This window comes from Spermophilus citellus (genome assembly GCF_964194105.1).
Source record: "Spermophilus citellus genome assembly, chromosome: 3".
In the NCBI taxonomy this organism is placed as follows: Eukaryota; Metazoa; Chordata; class Mammalia; order Rodentia; family Sciuridae; genus Spermophilus; species Spermophilus citellus.
Genome location: NC_138184.1, coordinates 1219085 through 1246927, shown reverse-complemented (window position 1 = coordinate 1246927; position 27843 = coordinate 1219085). Strand labels below are relative to the sequence as shown.

Below are 27843 nucleotides of genomic sequence, written 5' to 3'. Positions count from 1 at the left end.
ATTCAGCACTAACTCCCCATGCTCTCCCTGGCATCCGCCATGCGACTTCCTGTCTCTGGATCCGAGGGACCCTTGTGAGTGGAGTCCTGTAGTAGGTTGTCTGGCTTATTTCATTGAGCATAATGACCTCGAGGTCCATTTTACAATCCCACCAAAATGCACCCGGCTGTTCTTGCAAACTCCCATGAAGATGCGGGCTTAACCCAGGGGCCTGAGTCTCCCTGTCACGCCTGGTTCTGCTGCAAGGCCTGGTTTACAGTCGGTGGTACCCAGTGTTTCCTGAACCTCTAAAGAGTGTAGACCAGGGGATTCCACTGCTGACAGGGTTCATGTGGGGGGGATTAAGGCACTCACTGAGAGCCAACTGTACTCCGGGGCGGGCTAGATTTTGAGTGGGCGCCGAGCGACGCACGCGTGGCTCTCCGCACAGCGTAGGGAGACCTGCCCCGAGGACCGGCAGGCTTTCCGGCCGGCGCTTTTAGACTGTGCACTAACGAAATGCAAATGAAATGCAAATGACCGCAGCCAGGTCCCAAGGGGATTTCTCTAGTCAGGCGCGCCGTGGACAGCCCAGTCACCGCAGGGGCCTGGGACCCAAGATGGCGAGGCTGTGCCGCGAAGGACCTGGCGCCAGCGCGGGAGCAGCTTCCAGAGGCCACGATCAGGGCCACCCACGCTCTCCAGCTCTCTTGTGTCCCGGAGCCGGGGCCCGCCACCCGCCGCGGCCTCGCGGCCGTAGGCCTTTCTGAGCAGGCACGCCGCGGGCAGCTCCTCCCGGGGTCCCTTGCGGCGGCGTCCCGGGGGCCTCCGGGGGCCTCGGAGCAAGATGGCGGCGGCGGGGTCCGTGAGGCGCGGGCGGCGACGACCGCGGCGCCAGTGAGGGGCCCCGGGCGGCTCCGGGCCGGGGCCCCGCCGCGGGACGGATCATGCTACGCTCCACTGGCTTCTTCCGGGCTATCGACTGCCCCTACTGGGCGGGGGCGCCCGGGGGGCCCTGCCGGCGGCCCTACTGCCACTTCCGGCACCGCGGGGCCCGGGGGCCTGGCGCGCCCGGCGGTGGCGGAGCGGCGTCCGCCGCTGCAGGTAATGCTCGCTCGCCCGCCGGGTCTTGGCTCCGGGTCTGGGTCTGGACCGCACCGCCGGGCCTGCCCGCGCCCCGGTTCCCCGCCCAGCCCCTTCCCCACCCGCTCGCGGGCCGCGGTCCCCCCGCCCGGCGACCCGGGCGAGGGTCTGGGCCTCCCTGAGCCTCCCCTCCTGCGAGCCTCCTCTCGGGTAGCGGCGCTGTGAGCAACGGGCGGACGCGCCCTCCGGGCCTGTCGCGGGGCGGGGGAGGCGGGCCCGCGCCCGGCCGCCGGGCTTCCCGCCGCTCCCCGGCCCCGTGGGTTTGTGGCAGCCCTTGTTCACGTCCAGGACCCGTCCCAGCCGCGCCTCTGGTGACAGCACCGCTGTTTCCAGTAGTTGTGTCCCGAGGGTCGTGGAGCACTTGCTGTCTGTCCAGCAAACAGGGAGTAAGTCAGAATCCACTTGGCTGGGACGGGCGCGGCCTTCCAGGGAGTGCCCTGCTCTTCGTTAGGCAGAGGACCTTGGTGGACTAAGTGTCGCACTCTCCTGTCATGGCAGCCTTTGAGCGCTGCGAGGGGTCAGCAGGGTCTCTTGTGAGAGGTGGGAGATGAGGTGAGACTTGAGGCACTGTGAGGATTTGGACTGGAGCAGAGGAGCACGGCGCAGGCGCAGGCTGGGAGCCGGGATCCAGCATAGTGTGGTTCACACTCCTCCTGGTGACCTCTCTCTCTCTGGAGTGGCTGTCCCCTTCCCTCGGGTCCTTATTTCTCAACCACAGGTTTCTTCATCCAGCATTGTTTTCAGACATGTCTCACATTCTCCTTAAGGTAGTGATTTTTGGGCTAAGGATCTTCTGACTTCTGACTTAAAAAGAGGAGCACTCTTGCTAGGTTAGATCTTGGATCTGTTTTCCTTTGTCAGAGAAAAGAGAATGGTTTTCCATGTAGCTCTGCCAAGAGGACCCACACCTGCACCCAGCAGTCTGCAGTGCGTTCCTGGTCCAGCTCTGCACCTGACACTTGGCACACTTGCTGGGCCAGAGGTGATGGATTCAGAGCTGCATAAGATGCAGGTCTCCTCTCAGGAACTTGCTGTTGAAGAGGAAAGTTGGTGTGCCCACAGATACCGCAGCCAGAGGTGGGGATGGCTGGGGAGTGCATGTGGGAGGCTTCTCTGTGGCCATGAGGCTCAGTGTAGTTTCTTGACTTCATTTATGTTCTTGCTGGTCTTATGTGATGTTCTGTAAGAGCAGCCTGACTTAGTTTCCTCACTGCTCCTTCAATCCACAGACACCCTCACACAATTCTAGGGGTGGGACCCAAGGCCTCGTACATGCTGGACAAGCACTCCACCCCGAGCCACACCCCGCTGTTTTGGCTTTCTGGATCCTCTGGGCATTGCTTTCCAGCCTTCTGAAGTCAGGGGTGTTGATTCCTCAGGTTGTCCCTTTATGCCATGACAGCCTTTTGGTAAGTTTCTTTTGTTTCCCAAAAGGCCATTTCTTTGAGTTCCTTTGTTGATGTTCTGTGTGCCCCACAGTCCTACGGGGAAACACGTCTGCTTACCTGGCCAGTTGCTGCATTTCCTTTTTGCTGGTGGAGAACAAATAGCCTTGTTCCAGTTTCTGGTAGGGAGGAAGTGTCCTTGCCTTCTAGAAGGCACCTTGCCCCACCTCAGTTCAACCTTCACTTTGTTGGCTTGTTTTGGGTACCAGGGATCAAACCCAGGGGCACTTAACTACTGAGCCACATCCTCAGCCCTTTTAATTCTTTAAAAATTTGAGACAGGGCTGGGGATGTGGCTCAAGCGGTAGCGCGCTCGCCTGGCATGCGTGCGGCCCGGGTTCGATCCTCAGCACCACATACCAACAAAGATGTTGTGCCCGCCGAGAACTAAAAGAATAAATAAGTATTATATAAAAAAGAGTTTTAAAAAAAAAAAAAATTTGAGACAGATTCTCACTAAGTTCCCTAGGGTCTTGCTAAGTTGCTGAGGCTGGCCTTGAACTTCCGATCCTCCTGCCTCAGCCTCCCGAGTCACTGGGATTACAAGAACACTGAAGTGCCTGCCTTCAGGTCAGCCTCTTTTGCCCAGCCTTGACAGTGTCCATCTGGACTCTGTAGAAGAGCAGAGGAAGAGGCAGCCCTTCTGCTGCCCTTTGCTTTTACCCAGCACGTGTCAGTTCCTTGTGACTTCCATTTTGGTTTTTGAGCCCCTATTTTTTGCTAAGCACTTTTGTGTCCAACTTTGCTTCTGCAACAAAAGACAGAACAAACTCATGTCCATGTTCACTTCGCCTCTTTGGGGGATTCCATGTGGACAGGGCAGTGGCTTCCTGGAACTGAGAGCAAATGGAGGTAGAGGTGTGAAGCCAGTATCCACCCTGGAGCACTGTGGAGCTAGAACTGAGCTCAGCTCCTTAGATCACCATGGCCTTGAACTAGGTGCTCTGGGGAGAAACCAAAGCTGAGGGAAGGAGTGCCTTATCCCACAACACTGGGTTTCTGTTGGCGACTAAAAGGCTTAGGGTCACTCCAGGAAAACTGGGCTAACTGGGCTGCGCAAAATAACCACACAAGAGACAGAAATACCTTTTTCTTTGGGGTCACTGTGACGGCTCCTCTGACCTTAAGGGTCCGCAGGAAGAGAGAGCAAGAGCACGCGCTGACCCCTTTTATTGAGGAGAAGCCATTCAAATGAGGCAAGGGGTCAGGTTTCAGGGGGCTGATTCTGTCTTCATGATGTCCACTGTCAACAGATTGACTGACACCTGGGTAGGCCACACCCAAGGGCACAGTAAGAGAAGGGGACACACACAAGGCACTTCCATGCAAGATTCTACCCTAAACTGAGCAAGGGGTTATATTACAAAGGAACAGGTGAGCATAGCTCCATCCATGGGCTGTAGCAAGACACACCCCTGCACTGTCCCTCAAACTCAAGAAGGGTGGGGAGAGCTCTGCCACATTTCTGTGACGGAGCGCCTCAGCACCCAGCTGGGGAGTGTGACTCAGTCATGTGTGAGGTTGGTCTCCCACACCACAACTGCCAACCAGGCTGGGCTTGGGACCTCAGGGAGCTGTGGGCCATCTGAGGTGGGAGGAGCATCACTCCTGCTGAGGACTAGGTATTCACTGGGGCGCTGAGCCAGGCAGGAACTGGCCTCGGGGGATGGCAGCATCTGGAGCTCTGACTTGAAGGGCAGGTGAGACAGTATTCCTGGGTCAGAGGGACTGTGGCCATCCTCTGAGTATGGGGCTCTTTTAGGACTGGCCTGGGGGCTGGGTGGGGGTGGGGGGCAAGAGGACCCACCTGACATCCCTTATGTGCCCCAAAGCCCTGGCTTCCCCACTCCTGCCGAAGCTCCCCCCAGATGAGAACTTCCTTCTGAGTGAAGGAACTGACTCCAGGGTCTCTGGCAGATTGTCCCTCTCTGGCCTCCACAACCACCAGGGAGAGTGCTGTCCAGCGCAGGTTGGGCTGTGAGTGACGGCCATAGGTGAGAGACAGTGCTTCAGCCCTTGAGGACCTCTGGTTCTGGTCTGGGTGTCAGGCTTAGGGGTGAGTCTAGTGGGAATTACCAAGAGTCGTCCTGGGCTCAGGCATTGATAGCACATATTCCAAGGAGTGTGTCCATGGCGTCAGAGACTTGAGTCAAGTGCAGAGAGCCTTCTAGAGTGCTTCCCAGGGCTGTGCTTTCTGTAGGGAATAGGATTGGGTCAAGCAGGGCCAGAGAGGAGGGGGGGGACCAAGTCAGGGACTGGGTGTGTGGTTGGAGCAGAGGTGCCTCAGACCACTCCCAAGTAGCAGTCAGGGTGCTGAGGTGCGACAGGGCCTTGAGCTCCCTGTGCTGGCACTGCAGCCCTGGCCTTGGGCGCATCTCCTGAGCCAGGCCAGTGTGTGGCCAGGCAGTGTTCCTTGGGGTTCTGGCAGTGCGTGCTTGATTGGGCTCTGTGTGTCCCTGCACACAGAGGTTGTAAGGATCGTCTCCATTTCACAGATGGCAGGGGTAGCTCCTCACCTGTGCATGTGTGTCAGTGGGTAGGAGCCAGGCTGAGTGCAGCAGTGAAGACCCAGTGCTGCCTGCTGTCTCCCCCCAAGTCTTGCTGCCAGACCCCTGACACCAGGAGCACCTGGTGCCCAGTGGGGGGTCAGGCATGGTACTCTGCCCTGGGAAAGACAGAATTACTGGACTTGTGGGAACACACACTTGCTCTTTGAAAGTTGAGTGTTCCCTGGAGGAACTAAGCCCTGTATCTCCAGGGATGCCCAGCCAGGCAGGGCTGAGGTCAGGGAGGTGGTGGTGTTTCTCTGCTGTCAGAGTGGGGTCTTCCTCTGTGAGCTGGCTCAGAACAAGGAGTGGGGCCTGGCAGCAGTACCATCCCTAAGGCTGAGTCCCTTTGGGCTCTCAAGTGCATTGTAGGGCTGATATCCTGCCATCCTGCGTCCTCTTCTCAGAGACCTGACATGCTGGGCACTCCCAGGACCCAGTTCCTCCTGGAGAGAGAACTGCTTTAGACTCCCTCCCAGGGGAAGACCCAGTTCTTGAAGAAAACCCAGCAGAGGGCAGTGCTGCCACATTAGGAGGCTTGGCCAGGACCTGGGTGGGGGTCTTCACTAGCTGGTGGTCAGAGTCAGGTCAGCTTGGCCGCCTCCTTTGTGGTGGGAGCTATGGAGCCCATTGAAGGAGCAGTTGGTGGTCTGGATGTCAAAGTCAATTTTCCTGGGTAGGGAGGGCTGTGTATCGTAGGTGTGCAGCAACATCTCTGGTTTTCCCTTAGTTCATGATGGTGGTACTCCTGCCCCCCCAGTCAGGACAATCACAGATGTCCCAGACACTTGCAAGTTATTTGATGGACAGAGTCACCCTGCTAGAGAACCCCTGGTTGTGTTTGGAATTTCTTGGGGAAGGCCACTCTATTTTCTCTTTAAGCCTCTTCCTGCCCAGGGAACCTAAATCCAGCATGGCCAGGCCTGACTCCAGAGGCCTGGGACACAGCTTTACCCCGCCTAGTGGAAGAGCCACTGGTCTGACCTCACTGCTGGCTGGCTCTGGGGTTCTCTCCCCATCTCTGGAAGCTGGGGTAGAGGTAAGGCACCAGGCACCCTGTGAGCGTGGCAGGGCCCAAGCCTCCCTCCCCGCAGCTGCACAACACAATGTGGGTTGGCTGCCTCTGTTGACCCGGTGCTTTTACCACCCTGGACTGGGCCTGATATTCATTTTAGAAATGCTAGGGAGCACAGAGAAGTCAAAATGCTTCTTAATCGCCACAGGACGGCTTTGGGTTTTGGTGTGTCTGTAGAGTAGTCATGAGCATGCCTCACACGTCGCACTGGATTCTGTTGTTTTCTGAGGAGTTTCCCTACTGGGGCCCCCCTGGATAGCTGGGGGGGGGGGGCTGTGAAAACTGCCTTCTTGGCCCATCCCAACCTGCAGCTGGACGTCCTGGCTTGGGCTTTTAAAATAAGGCTTCCTGCACAAGGTCACTTGGGCATCTTAGGGTCCTCTGCTTAGTGTGGATCAGTACAGCTGGGATCTCAAACTGCAACCCTGCCTCCCTGGTGAGTCCTGGGCCATGTCTGGGAACATTTGTGGCTATTACAACTATGGGAGCTCCTGGTCTGGAGTGGATAGAGGCCAGAGTTGCTGCTCAGTACCCTACTGTGCCCATTGCCAAGAGGACACCTTGTTCCAGTATGCCAGCATCTGGCCAAGGGCCTGTAGAGGCGGCAGAAACCATGAAAACATTCTGTCCCCCAGCCCTTGTGCTCAGGCTGCGGCCTGCTAGGGTCGGTGGAACCACCTGTCTGCTGGGAGTTGCCTAGAGGACCTGCAGGTCCTGAATGCTCACCCAGTCCCAGCCCTCACAGCTCTCCTCCTGCTCCAGGGACTCCAGAGGAAAGGAGGTGTGGCCCTCAGTGACCACAGAGATAGTCGAGTCCCAAGTGAAGGTATCTTAGCTTGGCTTCTTGTGGAGGGCCTAGCTAGGCGGGGAGGTGGGCCTGTCCCTTGCCTTGGTTGTCTCCTGCTCAGTGGGCATGCGACATGTGTGTACCCTGCCTGTGCAGGCAATAGGTCTACCCAGTACAGGGCAAGGGTGTGCCCCTCCTCCACCCTCAGCATCCCCTGCACCTGAGCAGCAGTGAGGAGCAGATGGCTTCAAGCTGAGTTGGGGTGCGCAGTGCTGTGCTTACTCTTTAAAAGCCATCCGTATGCAGTAGGTTGCTGTGACCCATCGTGCAGGAAAAACTGAAAGACTAAAGGGGATCAAGAGGAGAGGGAATTGGCTGGTCAGGGCAGATGCCAAGGAGGTCCTGGCACTTCACTGAATATCTCTGGCTGACTGCCTTTCCCATCTTTCCTTGGTGGCCCAGTCCCGGGGGCTCTTGGGTGGTTGCTGACTCTTGGAGGAAGTGAGTGTGTGCACCAGTAGTCCTAGGGTGGGTTGCCTGGGCCCTGTGGTGCCCAGCAGTGCTCCAGAGGCCTCAAGGCGGGAGATGCTGCTGGCTTCATAGGGAAACTGCCCTGGTACTTCCTACCTCAGCGTGCTGGAAGGTCAAGACCTGGGCACACACACTGTGGGCTGTAGTGCCTTCTGTAACCTCCAGAGCTTTCCCTGGTGCTCCCCTGGACTCAGTAAGTATTTGTGGGGCAGATGGAGGGAAAGGGATGACAAGCATAGGGTGGGGACAGAAGCACAGACACAGTCCAGTCTCTAGCAGAGAGAGAGAGCTGGCACCCGGACTTGCAGGGAAGTCAAGTGGGTGTCAGGTAGTTACTGATCTGGCTTTGAAAGGTGCACTCTCCCAGGGATTTGCCTGGGGTCTGGAAGCGGAGTGGGGGTGCACCATTTAGGATTCCGGACAGGGAGGCAGACCACCAAGGGGCCTGGAATGTTCTTAAACTCTGCTTAGGAAGGGCTGGCCCCTCCCAGGAGGTCAAGTGAGGCAGCCTCAGTGCTGCTGCTGCCCACGGGCCAGCAGGGCTCACTATGGGCATGCTGACTTGTGACCTGTCCTTTCCTAGCACAGGCCCTGGAGGGCTGCTGTGGACCTAAGTCTGCTCAAAGTCGGGGGCAGGGGTTTGTGTGCCAAAGATGGGGGCCTGAGAGGCTGGTTAGCCTTCCGTCTAGCTGCTGGGAGCTGTGTATCAAGGCTGGGGATGTGGCTCAGTGGTAGAGTGCCCCTGGTTTCATTCCCCTGTCTGTCTGTCTCTGTGTGTCTGTCTCTCTCTCTCTCTCTCTCTCTCTCTCTGTCTCTCTCTCGCGCGCACACACACAGGAGTGTCCCTTGTCTTTTTGGTGTCTCCTCAGAGGGTTGGGGCTCTGGTTCAGTGTTCCACTCTTTCATCTGATTATCCACAGGTGCTTGCACTGGGCCTGCCTGATTGAGGCTGGGTCCTGCTGCTGGTCCAGTGGATTGCGCTGCAGGCTGATGGTGGCTCTGCCGGTTTCCAGGGAAGGGAATGTTTGGGGGCTCTGGGACTGGCTTCCACTCTAGGCAGGTCCTGGCAGTGCAGCTCATATGCTTGTCCCTCAGTTCTGGCACAGTCTGCTTGTCTGGGGAGACCACCCCCCACTCCCCACAGTGGCTCTGAGGCCTCAAAAGAGCAGGCCAGAGGAGGTGGGGTGAGGCAGAGTCTTCACCTGGCTCCCCTCGTCCCTTCAGGTGTGCCTTGCATGTGGGCACATGAAGCTGGCTCCCTGGGGAGGGTCTTGGACAGCTGGAGGAAGTGGCTGGAGCAGGGAGGGAGTGGGGAGCTCCTTGTGTTGGGCAGACTGGGCTCTGTGGTTCTGGTGGAGGAAGATGAGGTGGAGGAAGATGGCCAGCTGTCTCCCTGGAAAGCCAGCCCTGTGTCACCCAGCACCTGCCTGCTGTGTGAAGAATAAAATCTCTGGTGCTCATTTGTGACCCTGACATGTGGGCACAATTTTAGAAGGCACCGTGGCCCCATTCCTGGAACAAACAGCCTTTGAAACCCTGGCCTGGTAAGGCTTCCGTGCTTGTCCCACCCCAGCTTCCCTGTGAGCACCTGGGTCCTAGGCGTTGCTAGACTGAGGGTAAAGGAAGGTGGCCCCAGAAATCCCTACTGGGATTAGAGATTTAGGATACTGGAACATTGCTGGGTAGGAATGTTCATTTATTTGAGCCATGAAGATGATTCCTGCCTGTGATGGACTACTGGGAGAGGAGGGAGCAAGGCAGAGAAGAACAGGCCCCTCCAGCCCCCCCCACCAAGACACATTCCAGGCCAGCCTCCCCTCCCCCACGGTCTGCCTGCCCTTTGCTTCAGGAATCCTTGGTGGTTGGAATGGCCACCTTGAGCTCTTGTTGTGACTACATCTTTGTCATCACACATCATTCTGTGAACATTTGTGGGCCCTTCTCGAGCCTGAGCAACGGACATGGCTGCCTGCTGGGCATGGAGGGGCAGCCCAGCAGCCTGTGTAATAAATGAGTGTCCAGGGCAGCTCTTGTGTTCTCTGTCCTTGCCTCAGGAAACTAAGCATCAGTGGCTTACAGTCAGGACCTGTGGCGCTGCCTGCTGGGAAACCCTGCCATCGCTCTGGGGATGGCCTTGGGGCAGGGAAGGCTCCCTGGGAGGGGCAAGTAGCCAGCCCGGGCTTCAGGGAGGTTGGGGGCACTTGTAAGGCTTAGCACCCTCGTCACTGGCTGGACCCTGTTCTGGGTGCCCGTGAATGGCCTTCTCCAGTGATGTGCAGTGCCTGTCACTCCAGGCGTAGGGGTACTCTCTGGAGTCAGTGACCCTGTCGCTGCAGTGGGGCTGAGCTCAGAGGGCCCTGGGCATCCAACATCCAGGGTGGGACATGAGGATGTCCTGCATGTGGTTGGGAAGGGAGGCCCCTGTGCGCCAACACAGGCCTGGGAGGACAAATGGCGGCCTGCCATGGGGACCTTGGACTATACTGTCATCCACTGAAGTAGCCTTTGGGGGGCACTGTTTGCCAGAACATTTTCCTGGGAAAATCCAGAGTTGGTGCGTCCTCTGACATGAGCCAGTGGGCAGCTCTGGGGACTGTCCTTTTTTGAGTCCTTGGGCTACCCAGGTGGCTTCCTGGGTCTGGGGCAAGACCCCGTGGCCAACAACCCTTTGACTCTTTGTGTCCTAGCAGAACTCAGAGGGGAGGCCCTTGGCTGCTTCCCTTGGTGGGCCCACTGCCTTGTGGGGGTCAGTGTGGTGTGACCACCACCTGAGTGTGGAGCTACCCCATGCAGTCTCTTGGCCTTTATCAATCTTTGGGACTCAGGCAGAGGCTGAGAGAGAAGTGGAGGTGGGTGATGATGGGCCTCCCAGGCAGTGAGGGAGACCTGGGCTCAGGACCCAGGAATGCTCCCTCCCACTCCTGCTTCCGCATCTGTGACCTCAGCTTAGGGCATTTGCAGGAAGTGGTGAAGGCAGAGCTCTGGGGAGGTACTAGGAATTCAGAGGAGTTTCTGCTGTCCATCTTCTTGTAATTTTCAGAGTCCTGTGGTCATTCTGAATGTAGTTAGAGTTTGGGCCAGGCTTTCTGGGGGACCCAGGCCCCCATCCAGAGGCAGGTGGTACCCTGGGCAGAAAACCACAGCCAAAGTGAGGTTGGGAGGGATGGGGACCTGTGCTTGGTCCTAGATCCAGTGCCCAGGGTTCCAGAAGGAAGCACCACCCTCTTGCAGGTGTCCAGCCCACTTGGAGCTCTGTGCCTGGGCACCTCTAAGGAACTAGTGATAGGGCCCCTGAGTCAGGACTGGGTCATACAGAGAGCTGGCCAGGTGGTTGGAACTCTAGCAGGTGGAGCCAGCTCTGCCTGGGCCAGGAGGGAGGCTGGGCATGGGGCCTTGGAAGGGACATCCCTGCAGTCACTGCCAGAGAGGCTCTGGCTTGGGGATTGTTGGGGCTGTGTGCCCTCCCTTCCTGGCCCTGGTGAGATGGGGAAGAAGGGCACAACCTAGAGGAGCCTTAGGCTTTTGAAGTCACTATGTCCGTTGCCATATCCCTACTCTGAGAAAAATGCAGTTAATCTTGTTTACCAAACAATGCTTATCTCTCCAAATCCCTGAAGAAGTTCTCATTTGCTTCCACCTGGATTAGTTCTCACAGATGGAAGGTGCTATCCAAGTTCTCACAGCTGGAAGGCCATCCCACCTGGGCCCATCCCACCTCAGGGTCCTCCTTTTTAAATTGTGTTTATTTTGCCAGGCTTGGTGGTGTACGCCTGTAATCCAGTGGCTCAGGGGGCTGAGACAGAGGATCACAAGTTCAAAGCCTGCCTCCGCAATTTAGCAAGGCCCTAAGCAACTCAGAGATACCTTGTCTCTCAACAAAATTATAAAGGAGGGCTGGGGATGTTGCTCAGTGGTTAAGCACCCTTGGGTTCAATCCCTGGTTTAAAAAAAAAAAGTTTATTTTGCAGCACTAAACCATAACTCAGCCCAGGCTCCTCCTTTTGATGTGTCCCCCAACCTCAAGTGCAGAGGTGAGCCACAGGTGCATCAAGTAGCATGCAAAACATTTTCCTAGGCTGACCTGGTGGCACCTCCCTGTCATCCCAGCAACTTGGGAGGCTGAGGCAGGGAGATTGCAATTCTGAGGCCAGCCTCAGCAATTTAGCAAGGCTCTAAGCAACTTAGTGAGACCCTGTCTCCAAATACTAAAAAAAGGCTGGGGATGTGGCTTAGCAGTAAAACACACTGGGTTCAATCCCTAGTACCAAAAAAAAAAAAAAAAAAGAGAAAAGAACAAAACTCAGCCCTGTGAGGGAGGGTCCAGGGGCGGAGGGGGCAGTGATACCTTCTGTATTGGGGCTCCTAAGCCTCAGGTCACCACTTTGTGGGCCCCTGTGCTCAGGTCTGAGCTGCAAGTGGGCTACAGTCCAACTCTGTTAGCTGTGGCTCTGCCTATGGACCTGTCTGGGTCAGGGCATCACTATATGGTATCAACAGGGGGACTTGGGTGCAGGGATGAGCTTCAGTGCCTGGAGGAAATAGATGATCAAAGGGGATGTAACTGGCCTTGGCCCCGCAGGGCGGTTGCTTTACCCTTGGTACAGTGCTCCTGGAGTCCTTCAGCTCACATCGTTGGTCATCATTGACCTGCGCTAGAGTGTTCGGCTGGGGCTGGGTGGGCTGGTGGAGCCAGCTTAGGGTCTGAGCAGCTCTGAGCCTCCTCCACCCCTCCCTCTGGATGGAACCCACTTATTTGTTTATGTATTTATTTTGGTACTGGGGATTGAACCCAGGGACACTCAGCCTTTTTTAAAAAAATTAATATTTATTTCTTAGTTTTAGGTGGACACAATATCTTTATTTTACATTTATGTGGTTCTGATGATTGAACCCAGTGCCTCATGCATGTTAGGCGAGCGCTCTACCACTGAGCTACAACCCCAGCCCCCGACACTCAGCCCTTTTACTTTTTATTTGAGACATGGTCCTGCAAAGTTGTTTAGGGCCTCCCTTAGTTGCCCGTGCTGGCCTCAAGCTTGTGGTCCTCCTACCTCAGCCTCCCAAGTAGCCAGGATCACAGGCATGCATCACTGCACCAGCTATTCCTAGGGCCTTTTAGGAGCACCTTTCTCAGGTGGGCAGCTTCTGGGAGAACCTTCCTGGCCTGACCTAGGCAGTGGCCTCTCCTTCCAAAACACAAGATGCCTAAAGTCCTATCTCAATGGCTTTGAGGTGGGCTGGAGAGTGGTCTGGGTGGCCTGTGCTCTGTCTGGCCCAGGCCTTAGCCTGTGCGTACTGCACCTGCTTGTGATCCTGGTGACTTGGGAGGCTGAGGCAGGAGGATCACAAGTTCAAGCCAACCTCAGCAACTTAGTGAGACCTGTCTCAAACTAAATAAAAAGGGCTGGGGATGTGGCTCACTAATTAAGCCCCCCTGGATTCAATCCCTGGTACCAGAACAAAACAAATCCCAGGCTTTGATCTACTCCCTCAATATACTCGCCCTTCCCCATGCCGCAGCCTGAAGGGGTAGGGCAGCTGACTGGGCAAGAGCAGTGGCCCTCCTGGTGCAGCCCTGTCCTCTCCTCAGTGTATGAGCTCACATTCGGGGTGCTCAGCTCCTTGGCCCTAGAGATGGGAGTGCCCCACTTATACCTGAGCAGAGGAACAGGGCAGCTGCACTTTCTGATCCTGGTGCCCCATCCCTCAGCTTAAAAAAAAAAATTAAGGAGCAGACAGTGTCTTGGTACTGGAATTCTGGCCCAGAACTGGTAGTGGGCAGCAGCCTATCTGTCCACTTTCGATACATGGCTCCACGGCTTGTCTCACTTTTTATCGGCCCGTCTTAGACATGTCTGTCAGCACTGTATACAGAATGAATGAAGACACCATTGTACTGCTGTGCACAAGGGCTCCCGCCCCCGAGACCACTGGCCAGCTGGCAAGATGAGGACCTGGTGGCAGCCTTGTTCCCATCGTTGGCTTAATTGTGTTTGTGGAGAGGCTTTGAAGGGCCCAGCCTGTGCTGGCCCTGACCACCCTCCACTCCCATTGTCCTTGTCTTTCCCACAGCAGTGTACCTTGGGGGTGGGACCGAGTGTGCTCTTCAGCCCCAGGTGATGGCGCTCAGGCTTCCAGGTCCTCTCCTTTGTTATTTTTTGCAGGTGGTGCCTCCGGCTGTGCCTTCACATCTGTCTCTTCTGTGTGTCTGCAGGGTGGGCTGGGGTGAGCCTAGGGTGCTACAAGCTGCTCTCCAGAGAGCCCCTCCCAACCCTGTGTGGCAGCAGGGCTGTGGCAGAGCCGCTCGCTGCTCTGGACAGTCCATCTCCGGCACTTCGTGTGGTGGCCTCCTGGCTGCCCATTCTTTTCCTGTTCCTCTCAGTAGAGTCTTCTCTTTTTTTTTTAATATTTTTTATTTGTTGATGGACCTTTATTTTGTTTGTATGTGGTGCTGAGAATCGAACCCGGCGCCTCACGCATGCCAGGCAAGTGCTCTACCACTGAGCCCTAGCCCCAGGAGTGTCCTCCTGACAGCTGGGTGGCAGGCAGCCCCTGTGGAGTGAGCAGGCTGGATCTTTTGTCCTGCTAGTTGGACCTGTGTATTTTCTCCCCTCTGTCTCTCGACTTGTGGTAATCTTTTCCATGCAAGTGTTTTCTTTTTCAGGCTATGGGTTTCCTATGGCTGCTATAACAAGTTATCACAAAATCAGTAGCTTAAAACCATATAGACTGCTGGGAATGTAGCTCAGCAGCTGAGCGCTCGCCTAGCGTGTGCACAGCCCGGGTTCAGTCTCCAGTATTGCAAAAATAAATAAATAAACATTTGTCCTCTTGCATTTCTGGAGGCCAGAAGTCCTAAGGTCCAGGTGTGGCAGGGTTGGTCCCTCCTGAGGCTCCAAGGAGAATCTGAGCCCTGCCTTCTCCAGCTTCTAGAGGCCGTAGCCCTCAGCTGGCCAGCCATGAATTCGGTCTTCCAATCTGTCTGACTCTCTGCCCCATTCATGGTGTTTTTCAAAGTGTTTGAATGTGTCGTGCTTTTTCTTTTTCTACACAAGTGTGATCACCAACAGACCTCTTTCCTTCACACGTCTTATGCAGGTGTGATGGGACAGTGTGCTGAGTGGGGACTCTTCCTCCACCCCGCGGTGGTTGGCGCTGGGTGCTTTCTCGGCTTTCACTTTCTCCCAAGTTAGGGCTGGCCTAGTGAACTTTGCCATACGCAAAAAAGTTTGTGGGAGCTAGGCAACTTGGGGAGACCCCAGCTAGAAACAAAAAAAAAGCTGCACACAGTGGTGTGGGCCCATAATCCCAGTGACTTCCGAGGCTGAGACAGGATGGCAAGTTTGAGGCCAGCCTTAGCAACTTGGCAAGATCCTGTCTCAAAAGGAAAAGGACTAGGGATATAGCCTCTGGGTTCAAATTCCAATTAAAAACAAAAAAGTCTGTGGGAGACACTGGGCCTTGTGACATACTCACACCACTGGGTGAGTGGAGCTCAGTTCCCATGGAAGGCCTCACCCTTGTGTCCACTGCCAGAGCTGGTTGGTGGCTCAGCCCAGAGCCTTGAACTGTCGGGCTGTGTGGCCCACTGCCCAGGTAGCCTGGTCTGCCATGTCGCCTTTGCATCGTGAACTCAGTGTGTAAATTCCTTGAGCGGAGCTGGGATGTCTCTGGGACATGCTGCTGTTGGCAGTTGCCAGGATCCTGCCTGCTTCCCACCCCTCTGCATGGGCCTCAGTGGGGGCTGCTGGGACCTGGGCCAGAGCCTGGAGTCTGGTTAGTCCCAGGAGGGCTGGCTCTGCTCTCCCTGCCCTGTGGAGGCCAGCATGCGGCAGCTCTTCAGGCCTGCTCACCGGCTCTTCTCTCCTCTCTCACTCTCAGGGCTTGGCTATGATCCATACAACCCCGAACTGCCCAAGCCTCCAGCACAGAGGGAGAATGGCGCCCTGGGCCGGGGGGATGAGCCCCGCTCGGACATCTTGGAGCTGGAGCTGGTCAACCAGGCCATCGAGGCTGTACGCAGTGAAGTGGAGCTGGAGCAACGGCGCTATCAGGAACTACTGGAGACAGCCCGCGAGTATAGCTCCGCCGAGTACAGTTCCACCGGGGCTGCTGCCCTGGCCCCCTGCCGTCCTGCTACCAGCCCCACCTCAGCCCTGGACAAGGATGCCTTCCCGCTGACCTTTAGCTATACCTCCAGCAGCCATGGCCTGCTGACCCCTGATGCCAGCTACCAGCCCACCCCGCTGGCCACCCCTGCTGAACCTGGCAGCAAGTATTCCCTGGCATCTCTGGAGAGGGATCAAGGCAAGGTGGGAGGGGGCAGCAGCGCCCTAGAGTATGTTCCCAAGGCTGTAAGCCAGTCCCGGAGGTACGGCCGCCCTGTGCCCAGCAGCAAGTATGTAGTGGACAACTCCAAGCCGTCCACTGACCTAGAGTATGATCCACTCTCCAATTACTCAGCCCGGCACCTCAGCAGGGCCAGCTCCAGGGATGAGAGGGCCACCAAGCGGCCCCGGGGCTGCCGTGGCAGCGAGCCCTACACACCTGCTCTCAAGAAGCCCTGTGACCCTTTTGGTGGCTGCGATGCCAGGTTCTCAGATTCTGAGGATGACACCACCCCAGCTGCAGCAGAAGAGCCAGCCACAGCCAGCTCCCCTGTGGCCGAGGCCAGTCCTTCCAAGGCTGGGACAAGCCCCAAGAGCAAGATCCCTGGGAAGCCATCCCCGAAGGAGGGCCTGGAGCCCGAGGAGGGCAGTCTGCGGGAGACCAAGGAGATGGCTGTTCAGTGCGACGTGGGAGACCTCGGGCAGCCCCCAAAGGGCCCAGATGGGGCGTCCCCAGCCAAATCTGGCTCCCCAGCCAGGGCCTTGCAGGGTCGGGGTGGCCCGAAGGAAGGCACACCCAAGAAGAAAAGTGGGACCCCACTATCCCTTGGCCACAAGGACAGTGCCCGGAAGAAAGACAAGACCAAGGACAGAGACCGAGGGCGGTCTGAGAAACCAGGTGCAGAAAAGAAGAGCCTGCAGACTGGCAGCCCCCGACATAAGGCTGAGCGGCCAGAAGGGACCAAGAAAAAGCCATCTTCAGCCACCCCAGTGGCCAGCTCAGGGAAAGGGAGGCCCACCAGTGGGGGCCCCCGGCCCCAGGACTATCGTCCCAGTCCCCACCAACTGCCAGACAGGAAGGGTGGCGGGAAAATGCCATCAGGGAAGCTGGTAGAGCGCAAGGCCCGCTCGCTGGACGAGGGTGCCTCTCAGGATGCCCCCAAGCTGAAGAAGCGGGCCTTAAGCCACGCCGAGCTCTTTGGGGATGAGAGCGAGGAGGAGGGCCCAGGGCCCAGGGCCCTGCAGGTCCGTCCCCCTGCCCTCCCCAGCCTCAGCTCAGACTCAGACTCAGACTCGGACTCCAGCCTGGGCCTCACCGCCCCACAGCTGCCCAAACGTCTCAAGGCCTCCCCGCCCCCCTCCCCTGCATCTTCCTCCTCCTCTTCCTCCTCCTCCTCAGGGGCTGGGGAGGATGCAGAGGAGGATGTGGACTACTCGGCCCTGGAGAAGGAGGTCGACTTTGACTCCGACCCCATGGAGGAGTGCCTGCGGATTTTCAACGAGTCCACCAGTGTGAAGACGGAGGACAAGGGCCGGTTGGCCCGGCAGGTGAGGGGCACCGGGCAGTTGCAGCTGGGCTCCTGGTCGGGCCAGCCTTGGGGTTCAGTCCTGGCCCTGCGGTACTCAGCCCTGGCGAGGGCCCTGCAAGGGGACGTTCCGCCCTACAGCTGTTTCCAGACGACTCGAACCTCAATGACTGGTAGAAGCTGCTCCTTCAGCACTGGCCTCTTAACTCATTTAAAATTCAGGAACCCTCGGTGGCCGCCTGCTGCCCCCCCGCACCCTCTCCAGAAAGAGGACCTTGGCTTACAGCCCGCCCAGCCGGGTTTCCGCGGCAGCGTTTGGACTGACCGTTCAGACTGACCGGCAAAGGGGTATCGGGCCCAACCCGCCCCTCGCCCTGCCCTCCTTGTCTCCTACCCCTTGCTTCTAGCCCCTCTCCCCACTCTGTCCTCTCTTCTCTGACTTCTCTCTCCTACCCTTCCTTGCCTCTAGCCCCTCTGCGCTCTTCCAGCCTTCCCTGACTCTGGTCTCTGTCCTCCTTTTCTCTTGGTCCTTCCCTCACTCCCCCAGAACATTGGGGATTCCTGGTTCTCTGGCCAGCCCTGACTTTTCTGGGGCTCCTCATTCAGTGTCCCCACATCAGCCACCAGAGGGAGCTCTCCTAAACCAAGTTGGACTTGGCTTGAGCACTCCAGGTACAGGCCTCCAGGGCCTGTCTGGAGTCATCTGGTTCTCAGTGCCTGAGCTCTGCCCCGTGCCCTGCAGGAGCAGGAGAGGTGGGACTGGGCTCCTGTGGAACCTGCTGCTCCATCCAGGACAAGGCCTGGCTCTGGGGCCTCAGCTACAAGACCAGCGAAATGTCCTGCCTGCCCCAGGATCAGGGCCTGGAAAGGCACATCCTCCACTCGCTGGAGGGTGGTTGGAGGCAGGGTGGGGAGGAGGGCATGTGCCCGTGTCAGGTCCGTGAGGCCTGGCGGAGACATCCATGTTGAGGAGCGGCTGTGTGTTTCAGCCCCCCAAGGACGAGAAGAGTGAGGATAAGGGGCATGCCGGCCTGACCACTCTGTTCCCAGGGCAGAAGAGGAGAATCTCGCATCTTTCCAAGCAAGGCAAGGAGGTAAGGGCTGGCATTTTGTCCTGGGTGGAGACTCTCGGGGGAGGAGGGCGTAGCCCCTTTATCCCTGGCACCTCTGTGGATGTCAGACCCCTTGTGTTCCTGTCCAGGGAACTTGGCAGACTTGTTTCAGCAACTGCTGTGTCCTGGGGGAGAGATGCATTCTACCCACATAATGTCCTCAGATTCTCCCCAACGCTGGGCAGGTGTCACAGAGCAGGGGAGACCGCCATGAGTCCTGGCCCCAGTGGGCTGTGACCTGGTGCAGGTTGCCCTACCTGAGCCTTTGCTTCCTCTCCTATAGCCATGGGGGACAGTGAGTTAGCACTGGAAAGCCAGGGTAGAAACCCTGGCTCCAAGGTCAGCAACCAGGAGTTCCAGTGGTTTCTGTCATCAGGCCCTTCCTGGGAGGAGGGGCCAAGGGATTCAGGAAGCTGGAGTCCAAAGGAATTTTTTATCAGGCAGGATTGGATTGAAGCATTGCCCTAATCAGAGGCCCAGGGATTCCTGCCCCACCCTGCCTGTATATCAGGACCCAGTGGCATGGCCTTGGTACTGGGGAGGCTGGAGCCAAGAAGGCAGGTCAGGCAGATGCTTCTGGACCTCGGGCAGTGTGAGCTTGGGGGCCGAGTCTCTGTGCTGGTCCCCTGCAGAGGCTCAGGGGTGACTGGAGGGGCTGCCTACCCATCTTTGGAGCCGCTGCTGCCTTGCTGGCAACCTCCCTGGGGCCACCTGCTCTGGGTGCTCCAGACAGGCAGCCAAGCCCCAGGATGTGACTTCATCCAGGCGGAGCCCCCGAGGAGGGGCCCAGTGGTGCCCCCAGCCCGGCTCCCGACTGCCCAGGAGGTGTGCTACAGGCGGGCCCAGCAGATGCAGAGGGAGTCAGCCAGCTGGCTGCAGGCCGCCCCCCGGCCAGCTGAAAAGCCCTCCTCCGTCCACATTGCTGCACCTGGCGAGAAACGGAGGATCGCCCACACCCCCAACCCCCGCTTGGCCACAGGTGAGTCCCCGCCCCAGCCCTGGCCCTTGCTGGGAGGAGGGTGGGGGAGGAGGGGCTTGGGAATGTTTCTTGTTGGGTACAAGAACAGGCAGAGCCCCAGGGTCACTGGCCTGGCCACCCTGTACCACTTAATGACCTCGAGCACTGGCCTGGGACCTCAGTTAACCTCTCTGGGGATGAGAGTCTTCCTTACTGGACCATCTTCATTATCCTCCCTGACCCAACCACCCTGGGATGTTAGAGGCCAAAAAACCAGTAGGGACTGGTATCAGGGTGGTACCAGCTCTAGCTCCTGTGGCTTTGCATCTGGCAGGTTCTGAATGAGTGGGTGTGGGCTCTCATGAGTCTCTGCAGCCATTTTTGCTGGGGTGGGTGGGGCTGTGTTTCTCAGGGGGCACTTTTCCCCATCATGACCACACCTCAGTGGGCAGGTAGGCAGGACATTGAAAGGGGAGACAGTCCTGTTTCGTATGAGCCTTTTCATCTCTGGTATCTGCATCCAGGAGGTCACCCTGGAGGCAGGTGATAGGTGGAATCACCTGGAGGACTCCTCAAAGTAGAGATTCTGAGCTGGGCACAATCATGGCTCAGTGGATAAGCACCCAGTACCGAAAAAAAGAAGAAGAAATGCAGCTTCTGCTGGGTGGGGTCAGGGAAGCCTCAGCACCTGCCAGGAAGGGAGGCCCTTGCTTGGGTTTAGAGCCCACCTTTGGAGCAGCCTGGTGGTTGGAGGCCCTGCAGGTCTGCCCGTCTTAGGGGCCCTTGCAAATCCAGATTCCCTACAGCCTTGGGTCCTGCCCCATTGCCTAGGACCTTCTAGAGAAAGCTCTGTCTGGGTGATTCTAACTCTCCCCTCTCCAAAGCCACTGGGTCACCACACCCCTTCCCAAGTCGGTGTCTTCCCTGGGTCTCCTACTCATATTTGATGCTTTGAGGGCAGAGCTGTCACAGAGCATCCTGGGCAGCCTGGCACTCCAGACACTGTGCTCCCCACCACAGGGCTGACCTGCATGAGGAGGGGTTCGTGGGTGCTTGAGCAGCCCAGTGTGTGCACTGCAGAGCCTGGAAGCTGCTAGCACCGGTCAGGGGTGGATGCCAGCTACAGAGGATCATGCACAGCTTGTCCACAGCTCTCTTCTTCCCCTCCTCCCTGGGGGCTGGCTCGAGCAGCCCTGGGTACCTCCCAGGTCAGGTGGGGCTCACGTGGCCCTGCTTCTCAGATAGGATGGGCAGGAACCATTCTAGGGCCACTGTAGTCCCAGCTGTGAAACCCCCACAAAGGGCAAGATGGACTTTGGGGAGAAGCTGCCCATCCAGATCCTTAACACGAGAGTGAGGGCATGTACCCCAGTGTGTGCCCATGTGCCCTTCCGCAGTGTCACTCCGGGTTCAGGGCCATCCAAATACCCAACCTCACAGACCCATGCCTGGCCCAGCCACCCTGAGTGACCAGCCTCAGAAACAGCCCCTCCCCCGCAGCCCTGCTCTCCTCCAGGGGCGGGAGACTGTTTGGTTTGTGACCTCATCAAAGGGACAGGCAGAACACAGAGGCAGTGCTGGGCAGGCTGGTGGCTTGTCATAATGACTGGCCGGGGCCGTCCCATACCCTCTGGTCCTTTGCCCAGGAGCCAGGGCGTCCTCCTCAGACGTCAATGCCTCGGAGTCGGGGGCCGGAACATGTGGCAGAGGCCCAGTGTGCCCCTCGCCACTCGCCAGACCACCCCGACGGCGACGTTGCCTGAGCCGGCCTCCGCAGCTGATTTTTGTTTCCCCGTCTCAATGGACTTACCAGAAAGCAGATAGAGCCTAATGCCATTCCGCAGCCCGAGCTCTGCGCCCCGGCCGCTCCCCCTGCACTCAGAGATGCACGTCCTGCTGACTCTCAACGACCGGAGCTGCCTGGTGCTGCGCAGCTCGGTGATGGGCCTCCTGTCTTCCTGTACTCACGTCCCCTGTACCCCGCCAGCCCCCACAGGTGCCAAGAGGACCCTCTCGGCCAGCAGCACCCAGGCCTCCCATGGCCCTGAGCCTGGCAGCCAGCCGCTGAAGACGCGCACGCTGTCAGGGATGGCATCCAAGACCACCACCACCATCACCCCCAAGCGCGTCGCCCACAGTCCATCTCTACAGGTAATGGGCACCAGCTGGCTGCCAGCCACAGGTCCCTGTTGGCAGCCTCTGGGCTCCTTCCTCAGCCTCTCCATCCCGTTCTCTGACACCCAGGAGCATGGTCTTCATTCTTCTGGGTTCCCTCTGTGAGGTCTTTTGTGCCTGTGTTTTTATTTTATTTTTGTTCTGTTTCTTTCCCTCTGTGTGTTCAGTTAAATACTTTGGGTTCACATTTTAGAGTGGATGAACTCAGAACCTTGGGCATACTGGGCAAGTGCTCCATCACTGAGCTGCACCTCAGCCCTCAGGCATTCTTTTATTTTTAATATCTTATTTTTTATTTGTAGATGGACACAATATCTTTATTTTATTTTTATGGGGTGCTAAGGATCGAACCCAGGGCCTTGCACGTGCTAGGCAAGCGCTCTACCGCTGAGCCCCAGCCCCATGCACTGTTTTTAGAGAACTTCTGGGTTTTGGAAGTCTGAGCCCCACTTGCCCTCCACACTCACGTGTCTCCGTTGCTGACACTGTGTGTGGTGCTTCTGTCCCAGCTGGTGGCCTGCGCTGGTGCCTTAAATGCACACTGCCGTCTCTGGCATTCATAGTGCATGGCGGGGTAGCATGATGTTGAGTGTCCAACCCAGGATCCTCTGCTATTTCTCTTTTTTCTCCAGAGTCTAAAGAAACCCATTATCCCAAAAGAGTTTGGGGGCAAGGTCCCCACCGTCATCCGCCAACGCTATCTCAACCTGTTTATTGAGGAGTGTCTCAAGTTCTGCTCATCCAACCAAGAGGCCATAGAGAAGGTGGGGGCCCCAGAAGTGAGTGTCCTGTTGGCTGGCTGGGTAGGGCTGGTGGCTGTGGCTGCTGTGTCTAGTGGCTGGGGGCTGGGACAGTCACCAGACATTTCCCTGGCTCTCAGCCCTCTCTCTGGTACTGAGACCTGACTGGTCCTGGCAGCTCCCTGGTTACCTCCTGACCTGCTGCTGGGGCTCCAGGGTGCCTGTCGGGGCCTGAGGGCTGAGTGCCGTGTGTCCTGTCCAGGCGCTGAATGAGGAGAAGGTGGCCTATGACCGCAGCCCCAGCAAGAATATCTACTTGAATGTCGCTGTGAACACACTCAAGAAGCTCAGGGGCCTGGTCCCCAGCACTGTGCCTGGTCTCAGCAGTAAGTTCTGGGGGCAGGGGCTGTATGTAGAAGATGCAGGCTGTCGCCTCCATCAGAGGGACTGGGAGTAGGGCCTGCGAGGGTCAGGCAGCCCGAAGCCCACCAAGATCCCAGACAAAAGCCTCGAGGGGAAGCACAGCACTGCCAGGCTGTGGCTGCCTGCACTCGGGCTGCTGCCTGAGGTGGACCTGGCCTCTTCTCACTATTAACCACCCGCCTTGGCAAGTGTGGCCTCGGAGCTGAGGGGCCACCCGCTAATGGAGCCGCTCACAGCCTCTTCAAAGAAGAGGCTCTGGCGCCCGGGCTGTGCTCTGTGCATTAAGCTCTGGGGAGGAAGAAAGAGCCGGGTTAAGACATTTCATTACTGCCTCTCGAGAGGGTGCATTAAGCAATCAGCTGGCGTGTCCCCAGCTCGCTCTCGCCTCCCCCGCTGGCCTCCAGGCCCCCCTGCCTCCATTAGCTTCTCAGCCCGCACTCAAGAGGTGTATGGTGGCCTTTGCAGGCCTCCGGCTGTAGCAACACAAAGCCGTGGAAGACCGCTGGATGACTGTTCAGTCAGCCCGGCCTCCCTCTCCCTCCAGGGAGGGAGAGCCTCTCCTGGGGGCCTCTGCCCCACACAGAGCTCTTGTGGGGAGGGGCTGCCTGGCACAGCCATGCCTCCTGTTGCTGGTCGAGGCCCTGTGGACAGTGGGGAACTGTCCTGGAAGGGCATTGAGGCACAGGGAGCTGGGTGGCCGCCGGGGGAGCAGTTTGGGGTGCCCAGCCAGCACTAGACAGATGTTTAGTGCACCCCTCTTCCTCCTTCACCCGCTTCCTTCCAGAAGCCAGTGGCCGGAGGGTCGTGTCCCATGAGGTGGTGCTAGGGGGGAAGTTGGCCGCCAAGACCAGCTTCTCACTCAGCCGCCCCAGCAGTCCCCGGGTGGAGGACCTGAAAGGTGAGCGGGTCCCTCCCAGCCTGGCCACCCTCCCAGCCCTGGCCAGGCTGCGTGGGCTGACAGGCCGCCGTCTGCAGGGGCTGCCCTCTACAGCCGCCTCAGGGACTACCTGCTCACCCCGGAGCAGCTGCAGGAGAACGGCTACCCCTTCCCCCACCCCGAGCGGCCTGGCGGCGCCGTCATCCTCTCAGCCGAGGAGAAGAAGCCCAAGGACCGTGAGTCGCCTCCCCTGCCTGGGTGGGTGGGTGGGTGGGTGCAGAGGGCAGGGCTGCCCAGCCCTCACCCTGCTCTGGCCTCTCCACTCAGCCTCCTGCAGAGTCTGCTGCCGCTGTGGCACCGAGTACCTGGTGTCCTCCTCCGGCCGCTGTGTCCGCGAGGAGGAGTGCCACTACCACTGGGGGAGGCTCCGGCGGAGCCGAGGTGAGGCCCACACCCAGGCCCCACCCACAGACCCCACTGGGGCCCTGGCTGCCCCGGGCAGGGCCTCGCTGGCCACTCCCTGACCCCCTGCTGGTTTCCTTTCCTCCTCCTTTCCTGTAACAATGTCCAAATGCCCGCTTCTTGCCCCCACTGCCCTTTCCGTCTGCCTCTGTAAAAGTAGAAACGCAGAGGCTGTTGCCACCCTGGGAACACAGGGCTCGTCCTGTCCTGCTGTTCCCAGTTCCACTTGGTCTAGTCGTGCGGGCCCCAGCCCAGGCGCACGTGGCCTGCCTCGTGCTGCTTCACACCTGCCGGCACAGCCCGCTATAGGCCCTGTCACTCCCTGCAGGCCTGTGTGGTGCCCATGCCTGCTGCTTCCTGGCTTCTAAGCTGCTGGGGAAGGACCCAGTTGCTTCCAGCTCAGCCCCTGAGTTCCCCGTCCTCACTGCATAGTGGGGCCTGGCTGCCACACCACAGAAGGGGGCTGGCATCCCTCTGCTAGGAAGCCCTGTCCTGGCACAGGCCAGCCTGGTGGTGGAGGTGCTGGGACACCCAGGCTATGCCCCTGACCGCTGTCTCTCCCTCAGTGGCTGGGGGCTGGGAGACGCAGTACATGTGCTGCTCAGCAGCCGTTGGCTCCGTTGGCTGTCAGGTCGCAAAGGTGAGTGCTGCCCTGGCACCCACTCTAGGCTCTTGCCTTCTGACTCTGGACTGGTTTGGAGTCAAGGGACACATTGCAGCCTGGCCTCAGGTCCTGGCAGATGGCCCAGTTAGCCAGCCCTTACCAAGGTGCCATGGAGCCCAAGTACCCAGAGGTCGAGGGCCCAGCCATCCTGGGAGCCCTCCCTTTGCTGTGTCTTCTCAGCAAGCTCCCAACCACAATCCCGGCTCAGGCTGAGGGTCACCAACTGGCACAGAACCTACCTGACGTGGGGTCTGGTCTTCTCTACCACAAATGGGCTTGAGGGTGAACACAAGAACTAAGCCTGCCCAGCAGCCCCTGGCCTGGGGGGGCTCTGTCCCTGAGCCCCTTTCCCTACCCCCAGCAACACGTACAGGACGGCCGGAAGGAAAACCTGGAAGGCTTTGTGAGGACCTTCGAGAAGGAGCTTTCAGAAGACACTCACGCAGGAATCTACGCCCTGGACTGTGAGATGGTGAGTCCTCCTGTGGATACAGGCACTCTTCACAGCCTGTGGGGCAGGAACTTGAGCCAGCGCAGGTCTAGCACCGGAGCCAGGAGTGGAGCCTGGCCGCACCGTGAAGTGCAGTCACCTGAGGCAGGGAGGTGCCTGCCTGGGGCTGCTCCCAGGTGGGCGTGCCCCAGGAGTGCTGTGCTTCCCGCACACCAGAGTGTGCCCAGGGTCCCTGTGCCTCTGGAGGCAGGGGGCTTGCCCTCCGCTGAGGCCCTGTAGGTCTCTTGCCTGTTTCCCCATCTGTAAGTGGGGCTCTGCCTCCACCCCACAGGCCTCTGGGGGACGAGGCTGTGTCTGAGGCCTGCCCCTTGGCTCCCGCAGTCTTACACCACATATGGCCTGGAGCTGACACGCGTCACAGTGGTGGACACAGAGATGCGTGTGGTGTATGACACCTTCGTCAAGCCCGACAATGAAATCGTCGACTACAACACCAGGTGTGGCCCAGCCCCAGCAGCAGGAACCCCAGCTGGCAACTGGTTGCCAGCCACTGTCCCCTCCCCACCACCTGCTCAGCCCACGGTCCGGTCTCCCCTACTCCCACCAGGTTTTCAGGGGTAACAGAGGCTGACCTCGCGGACACAAGCATCACGCTGCGGGACGTCCAGGCTGTCCTGTTGAGCATGTTCAGCGCCGACACCATCCTCATTGGACATAGCCTGGAGAGTGACCTGCTGGCCTTGAAGGTAGCACCCATCTGGATTGTGCCCAGAGTCCCTGTGGATCTTTGTTCTGGGCCCCATGGGATGTGGGGGTGCATCTGCCCAGGTCCTGAGGTACCCTGTCTGCCCGCCTCCCCACAGGTCATCCACAGCACCGTGGTGGACACATCTGTACTGTTCCCTCACCGCCTGGGCCTCCCCTATAAGCGCTCCCTGCGGAACCTCATGGCCGACTACCTCAGACAGATCATCCAGGACAATGGTGAGTGGCCTGCCCTGGGGGCCCTCTTCCCCGGCAAGGGCGACCAGTAACCGTGTCTGCCCCGCAGTGGACGGGCACAGCTCCAGCGAGGACGCCAGCGCCTGCATGCACCTAGTGATCTGGAAGATCCGAGAAGACGCTAAGACCAAGCGATGACTCCCGCCCGCCCACCCGCCGCCCACCCACCTCTCCTGCAGCCCCGGCCCGTCCTTAGCCCCAGGCCTCTTCCAAAACAGTGCAATAAATCTCGAGAGCTAATGCTGTGCGCCTCGCCAAGACACGGAACCCAGAAGCGGGACGAGCCAGCACCATGAGAGAGCAGAGTGCAAAGACAACCCTGCAGCCCAGCCCCTGCCGTGGCCCCTCATGCCTGTCCCCACGTCCTTGCCCCCCTCCTAGGCCTGTCCTGTCTGAAGACTGCTGCTGACCAGGACAGACCCAGCCCCTGCCAGGTTCCAGTTGTATGTCCAGGGCAGTGGGACCTGGCCTGTCCCTGCTCTCCGTATGCGGTGACGTGGTCAGGGCAGGGCGGGCTGTTGTGGGCTTGTTTGAGACAGAGGTTCTTTTTTTTTTATTTTGTATTGTTATTTTTATTATTATTAATTTAAACCTGTTGACTTGCACAGTTACCTCCCCCACCGGAGGAACAAGGCCCTGGTGCGGCTTCCCTCCTGGGGGACAGGGGTGGGCTAGCCAGACCCGAGCCAGTGGCCCGGGTGCCTTTCACAAAGATCCAGCCCAGGTGGGCCTGGATGTCCCGCTCTGGGCTCCAGAGAGCTCCTTGTGCTTGGGTGGCTGGCTTCCAGAACCGCCTCCCCCGCCCATGTAGACTTCCGTGACCTCTGAGAGCCAAACCAGCCCCCAGGGCCCGCCAGCCTCTGGACACTGTCTTCCCACCGGAGCCCCGCACTCCTCCCCATGGGGTTCTCTGTACCCCACTCTCTCCCACCCTGGGCAGGGACAATAAATGTTTGTATGGATTTTAGACTCCATGGTCTGGTGGTGCTCCTGGTGCCCAGCAGGACCTCCGCACACACCCTGTGGGGCCACCATCCCCGGGGCCAGGTGAGGAGAGCAAGTGGGCCTTGTCTCACCTTCATCAGATGGCCTCTCTAGGCCCAAGCCATCCCTGCTTGAGGACCCTGTCCTGGAGCAGCCCTGGAGCTTGCCTGGGTGTCTTAGAGCAGCCGGCCCCACTTCCCGTCCCCTGCCTGAGGGACGCTGGGTGAGGGTAGATTCAGCCCCACCTTGCCTGCTCTGGGGGGTGCGCTGCACACACGGGCCCCTGGGTTGATGGAGTGATGCCTGCTCCTATCTGCGGAAGGTGTGGCCCACCACGTGCCTCTCCATCCCCGGGGGCCAGGAAATGCCAGCTGCACCAACTGTGGCTGAGTGGCCCCATCTGTGACTTGTGCTGGCTGGTTGGAGTAAGAGGAGGCCCAAGGCCATTAGGCCCTCAATTGTATGCGTCTAACAAGTCAAGCTGGAGAACTTCTTGGACCAGGAGACAGGGGGGACTTCAGCTTCAGGGCAGGGTGGAGGCCTGGGCCAGGATACCGTTGGCTGCCTAGAAGAGGTAGTCTGCCATCCTGGTCACTTAGGCTGTTGAAGGCCAGGAGAGTAGGGCCGAGGGCTAAGGACATGGAGGCCACTCCCCCAGCACTTTTTGTCCCCAGGCTGCAAGGATAATGGACTCCTAGAGCCCTGGGGTCCATGCTGGGGTACCTAGCCCTGTGGGTGTCCTTAGTTAAGTCAGGCCATCTTCACCCTTGGGGGCTGTTCTTTTGACCAAGTTGACTGTCCCCCACCTTCTGTAAACAAGGCATTTTCTAAATAAATGGTGCCGATGTATTCACA

General features: G+C 58.5%; 1 protein-coding gene across 1 annotated transcript; it reads left to right on the top strand.

Moving 5' to 3' along the window:
- Positions 1-786: 786 nt before the first annotated feature.
- REXO1 (RNA exonuclease 1 homolog) lies at positions 787-27843 on the top strand. The gene is made up of 16 exons (XM_081285865.1): positions 787-1083; positions 15388-17162; positions 18130-18234; positions 19018-19231; positions 21198-21361; positions 22018-22149; positions 22388-22511; positions 23333-23446; positions 23524-23661; positions 23753-23866; positions 24454-24527; positions 24913-25023; positions 25384-25499; positions 25610-25748; positions 25866-25986; positions 26054-27843. Exons 1-16 carry the CDS (start codon positions 927-929, stop codon positions 26140-26142), a joined length of 3687 nt encoding a protein of 1228 aa, XP_081141991.1. The 5' UTR covers positions 787-926; the 3' UTR covers positions 26143-27843.

What these genes read in the sequence shown, in the direction of transcription:
- REXO1 (XM_081285865.1), top strand. Translation starts at nt 927, where the DNA reads ATGCTACGCTCCACTGGCTTCTTCCGGGCTATCGACTGCCCCTACTGG. An exon ending in GAGGCTCCGGCGGAGCCGAG is followed by an intron (nt 23,867 to 24,453) that starts GTGAGGCCCACA and finishes TCTCTCCCTCAG; the next exon opens with TGGCTGGGGGCTGGGAGACG. An exon ending in ATCGTCGACTACAACACCAG is followed by an intron (nt 25,500 to 25,609) that starts GTGTGGCCCAGC and finishes TACTCCCACCAG; the next exon opens with GTTTTCAGGGGTAACAGAGG.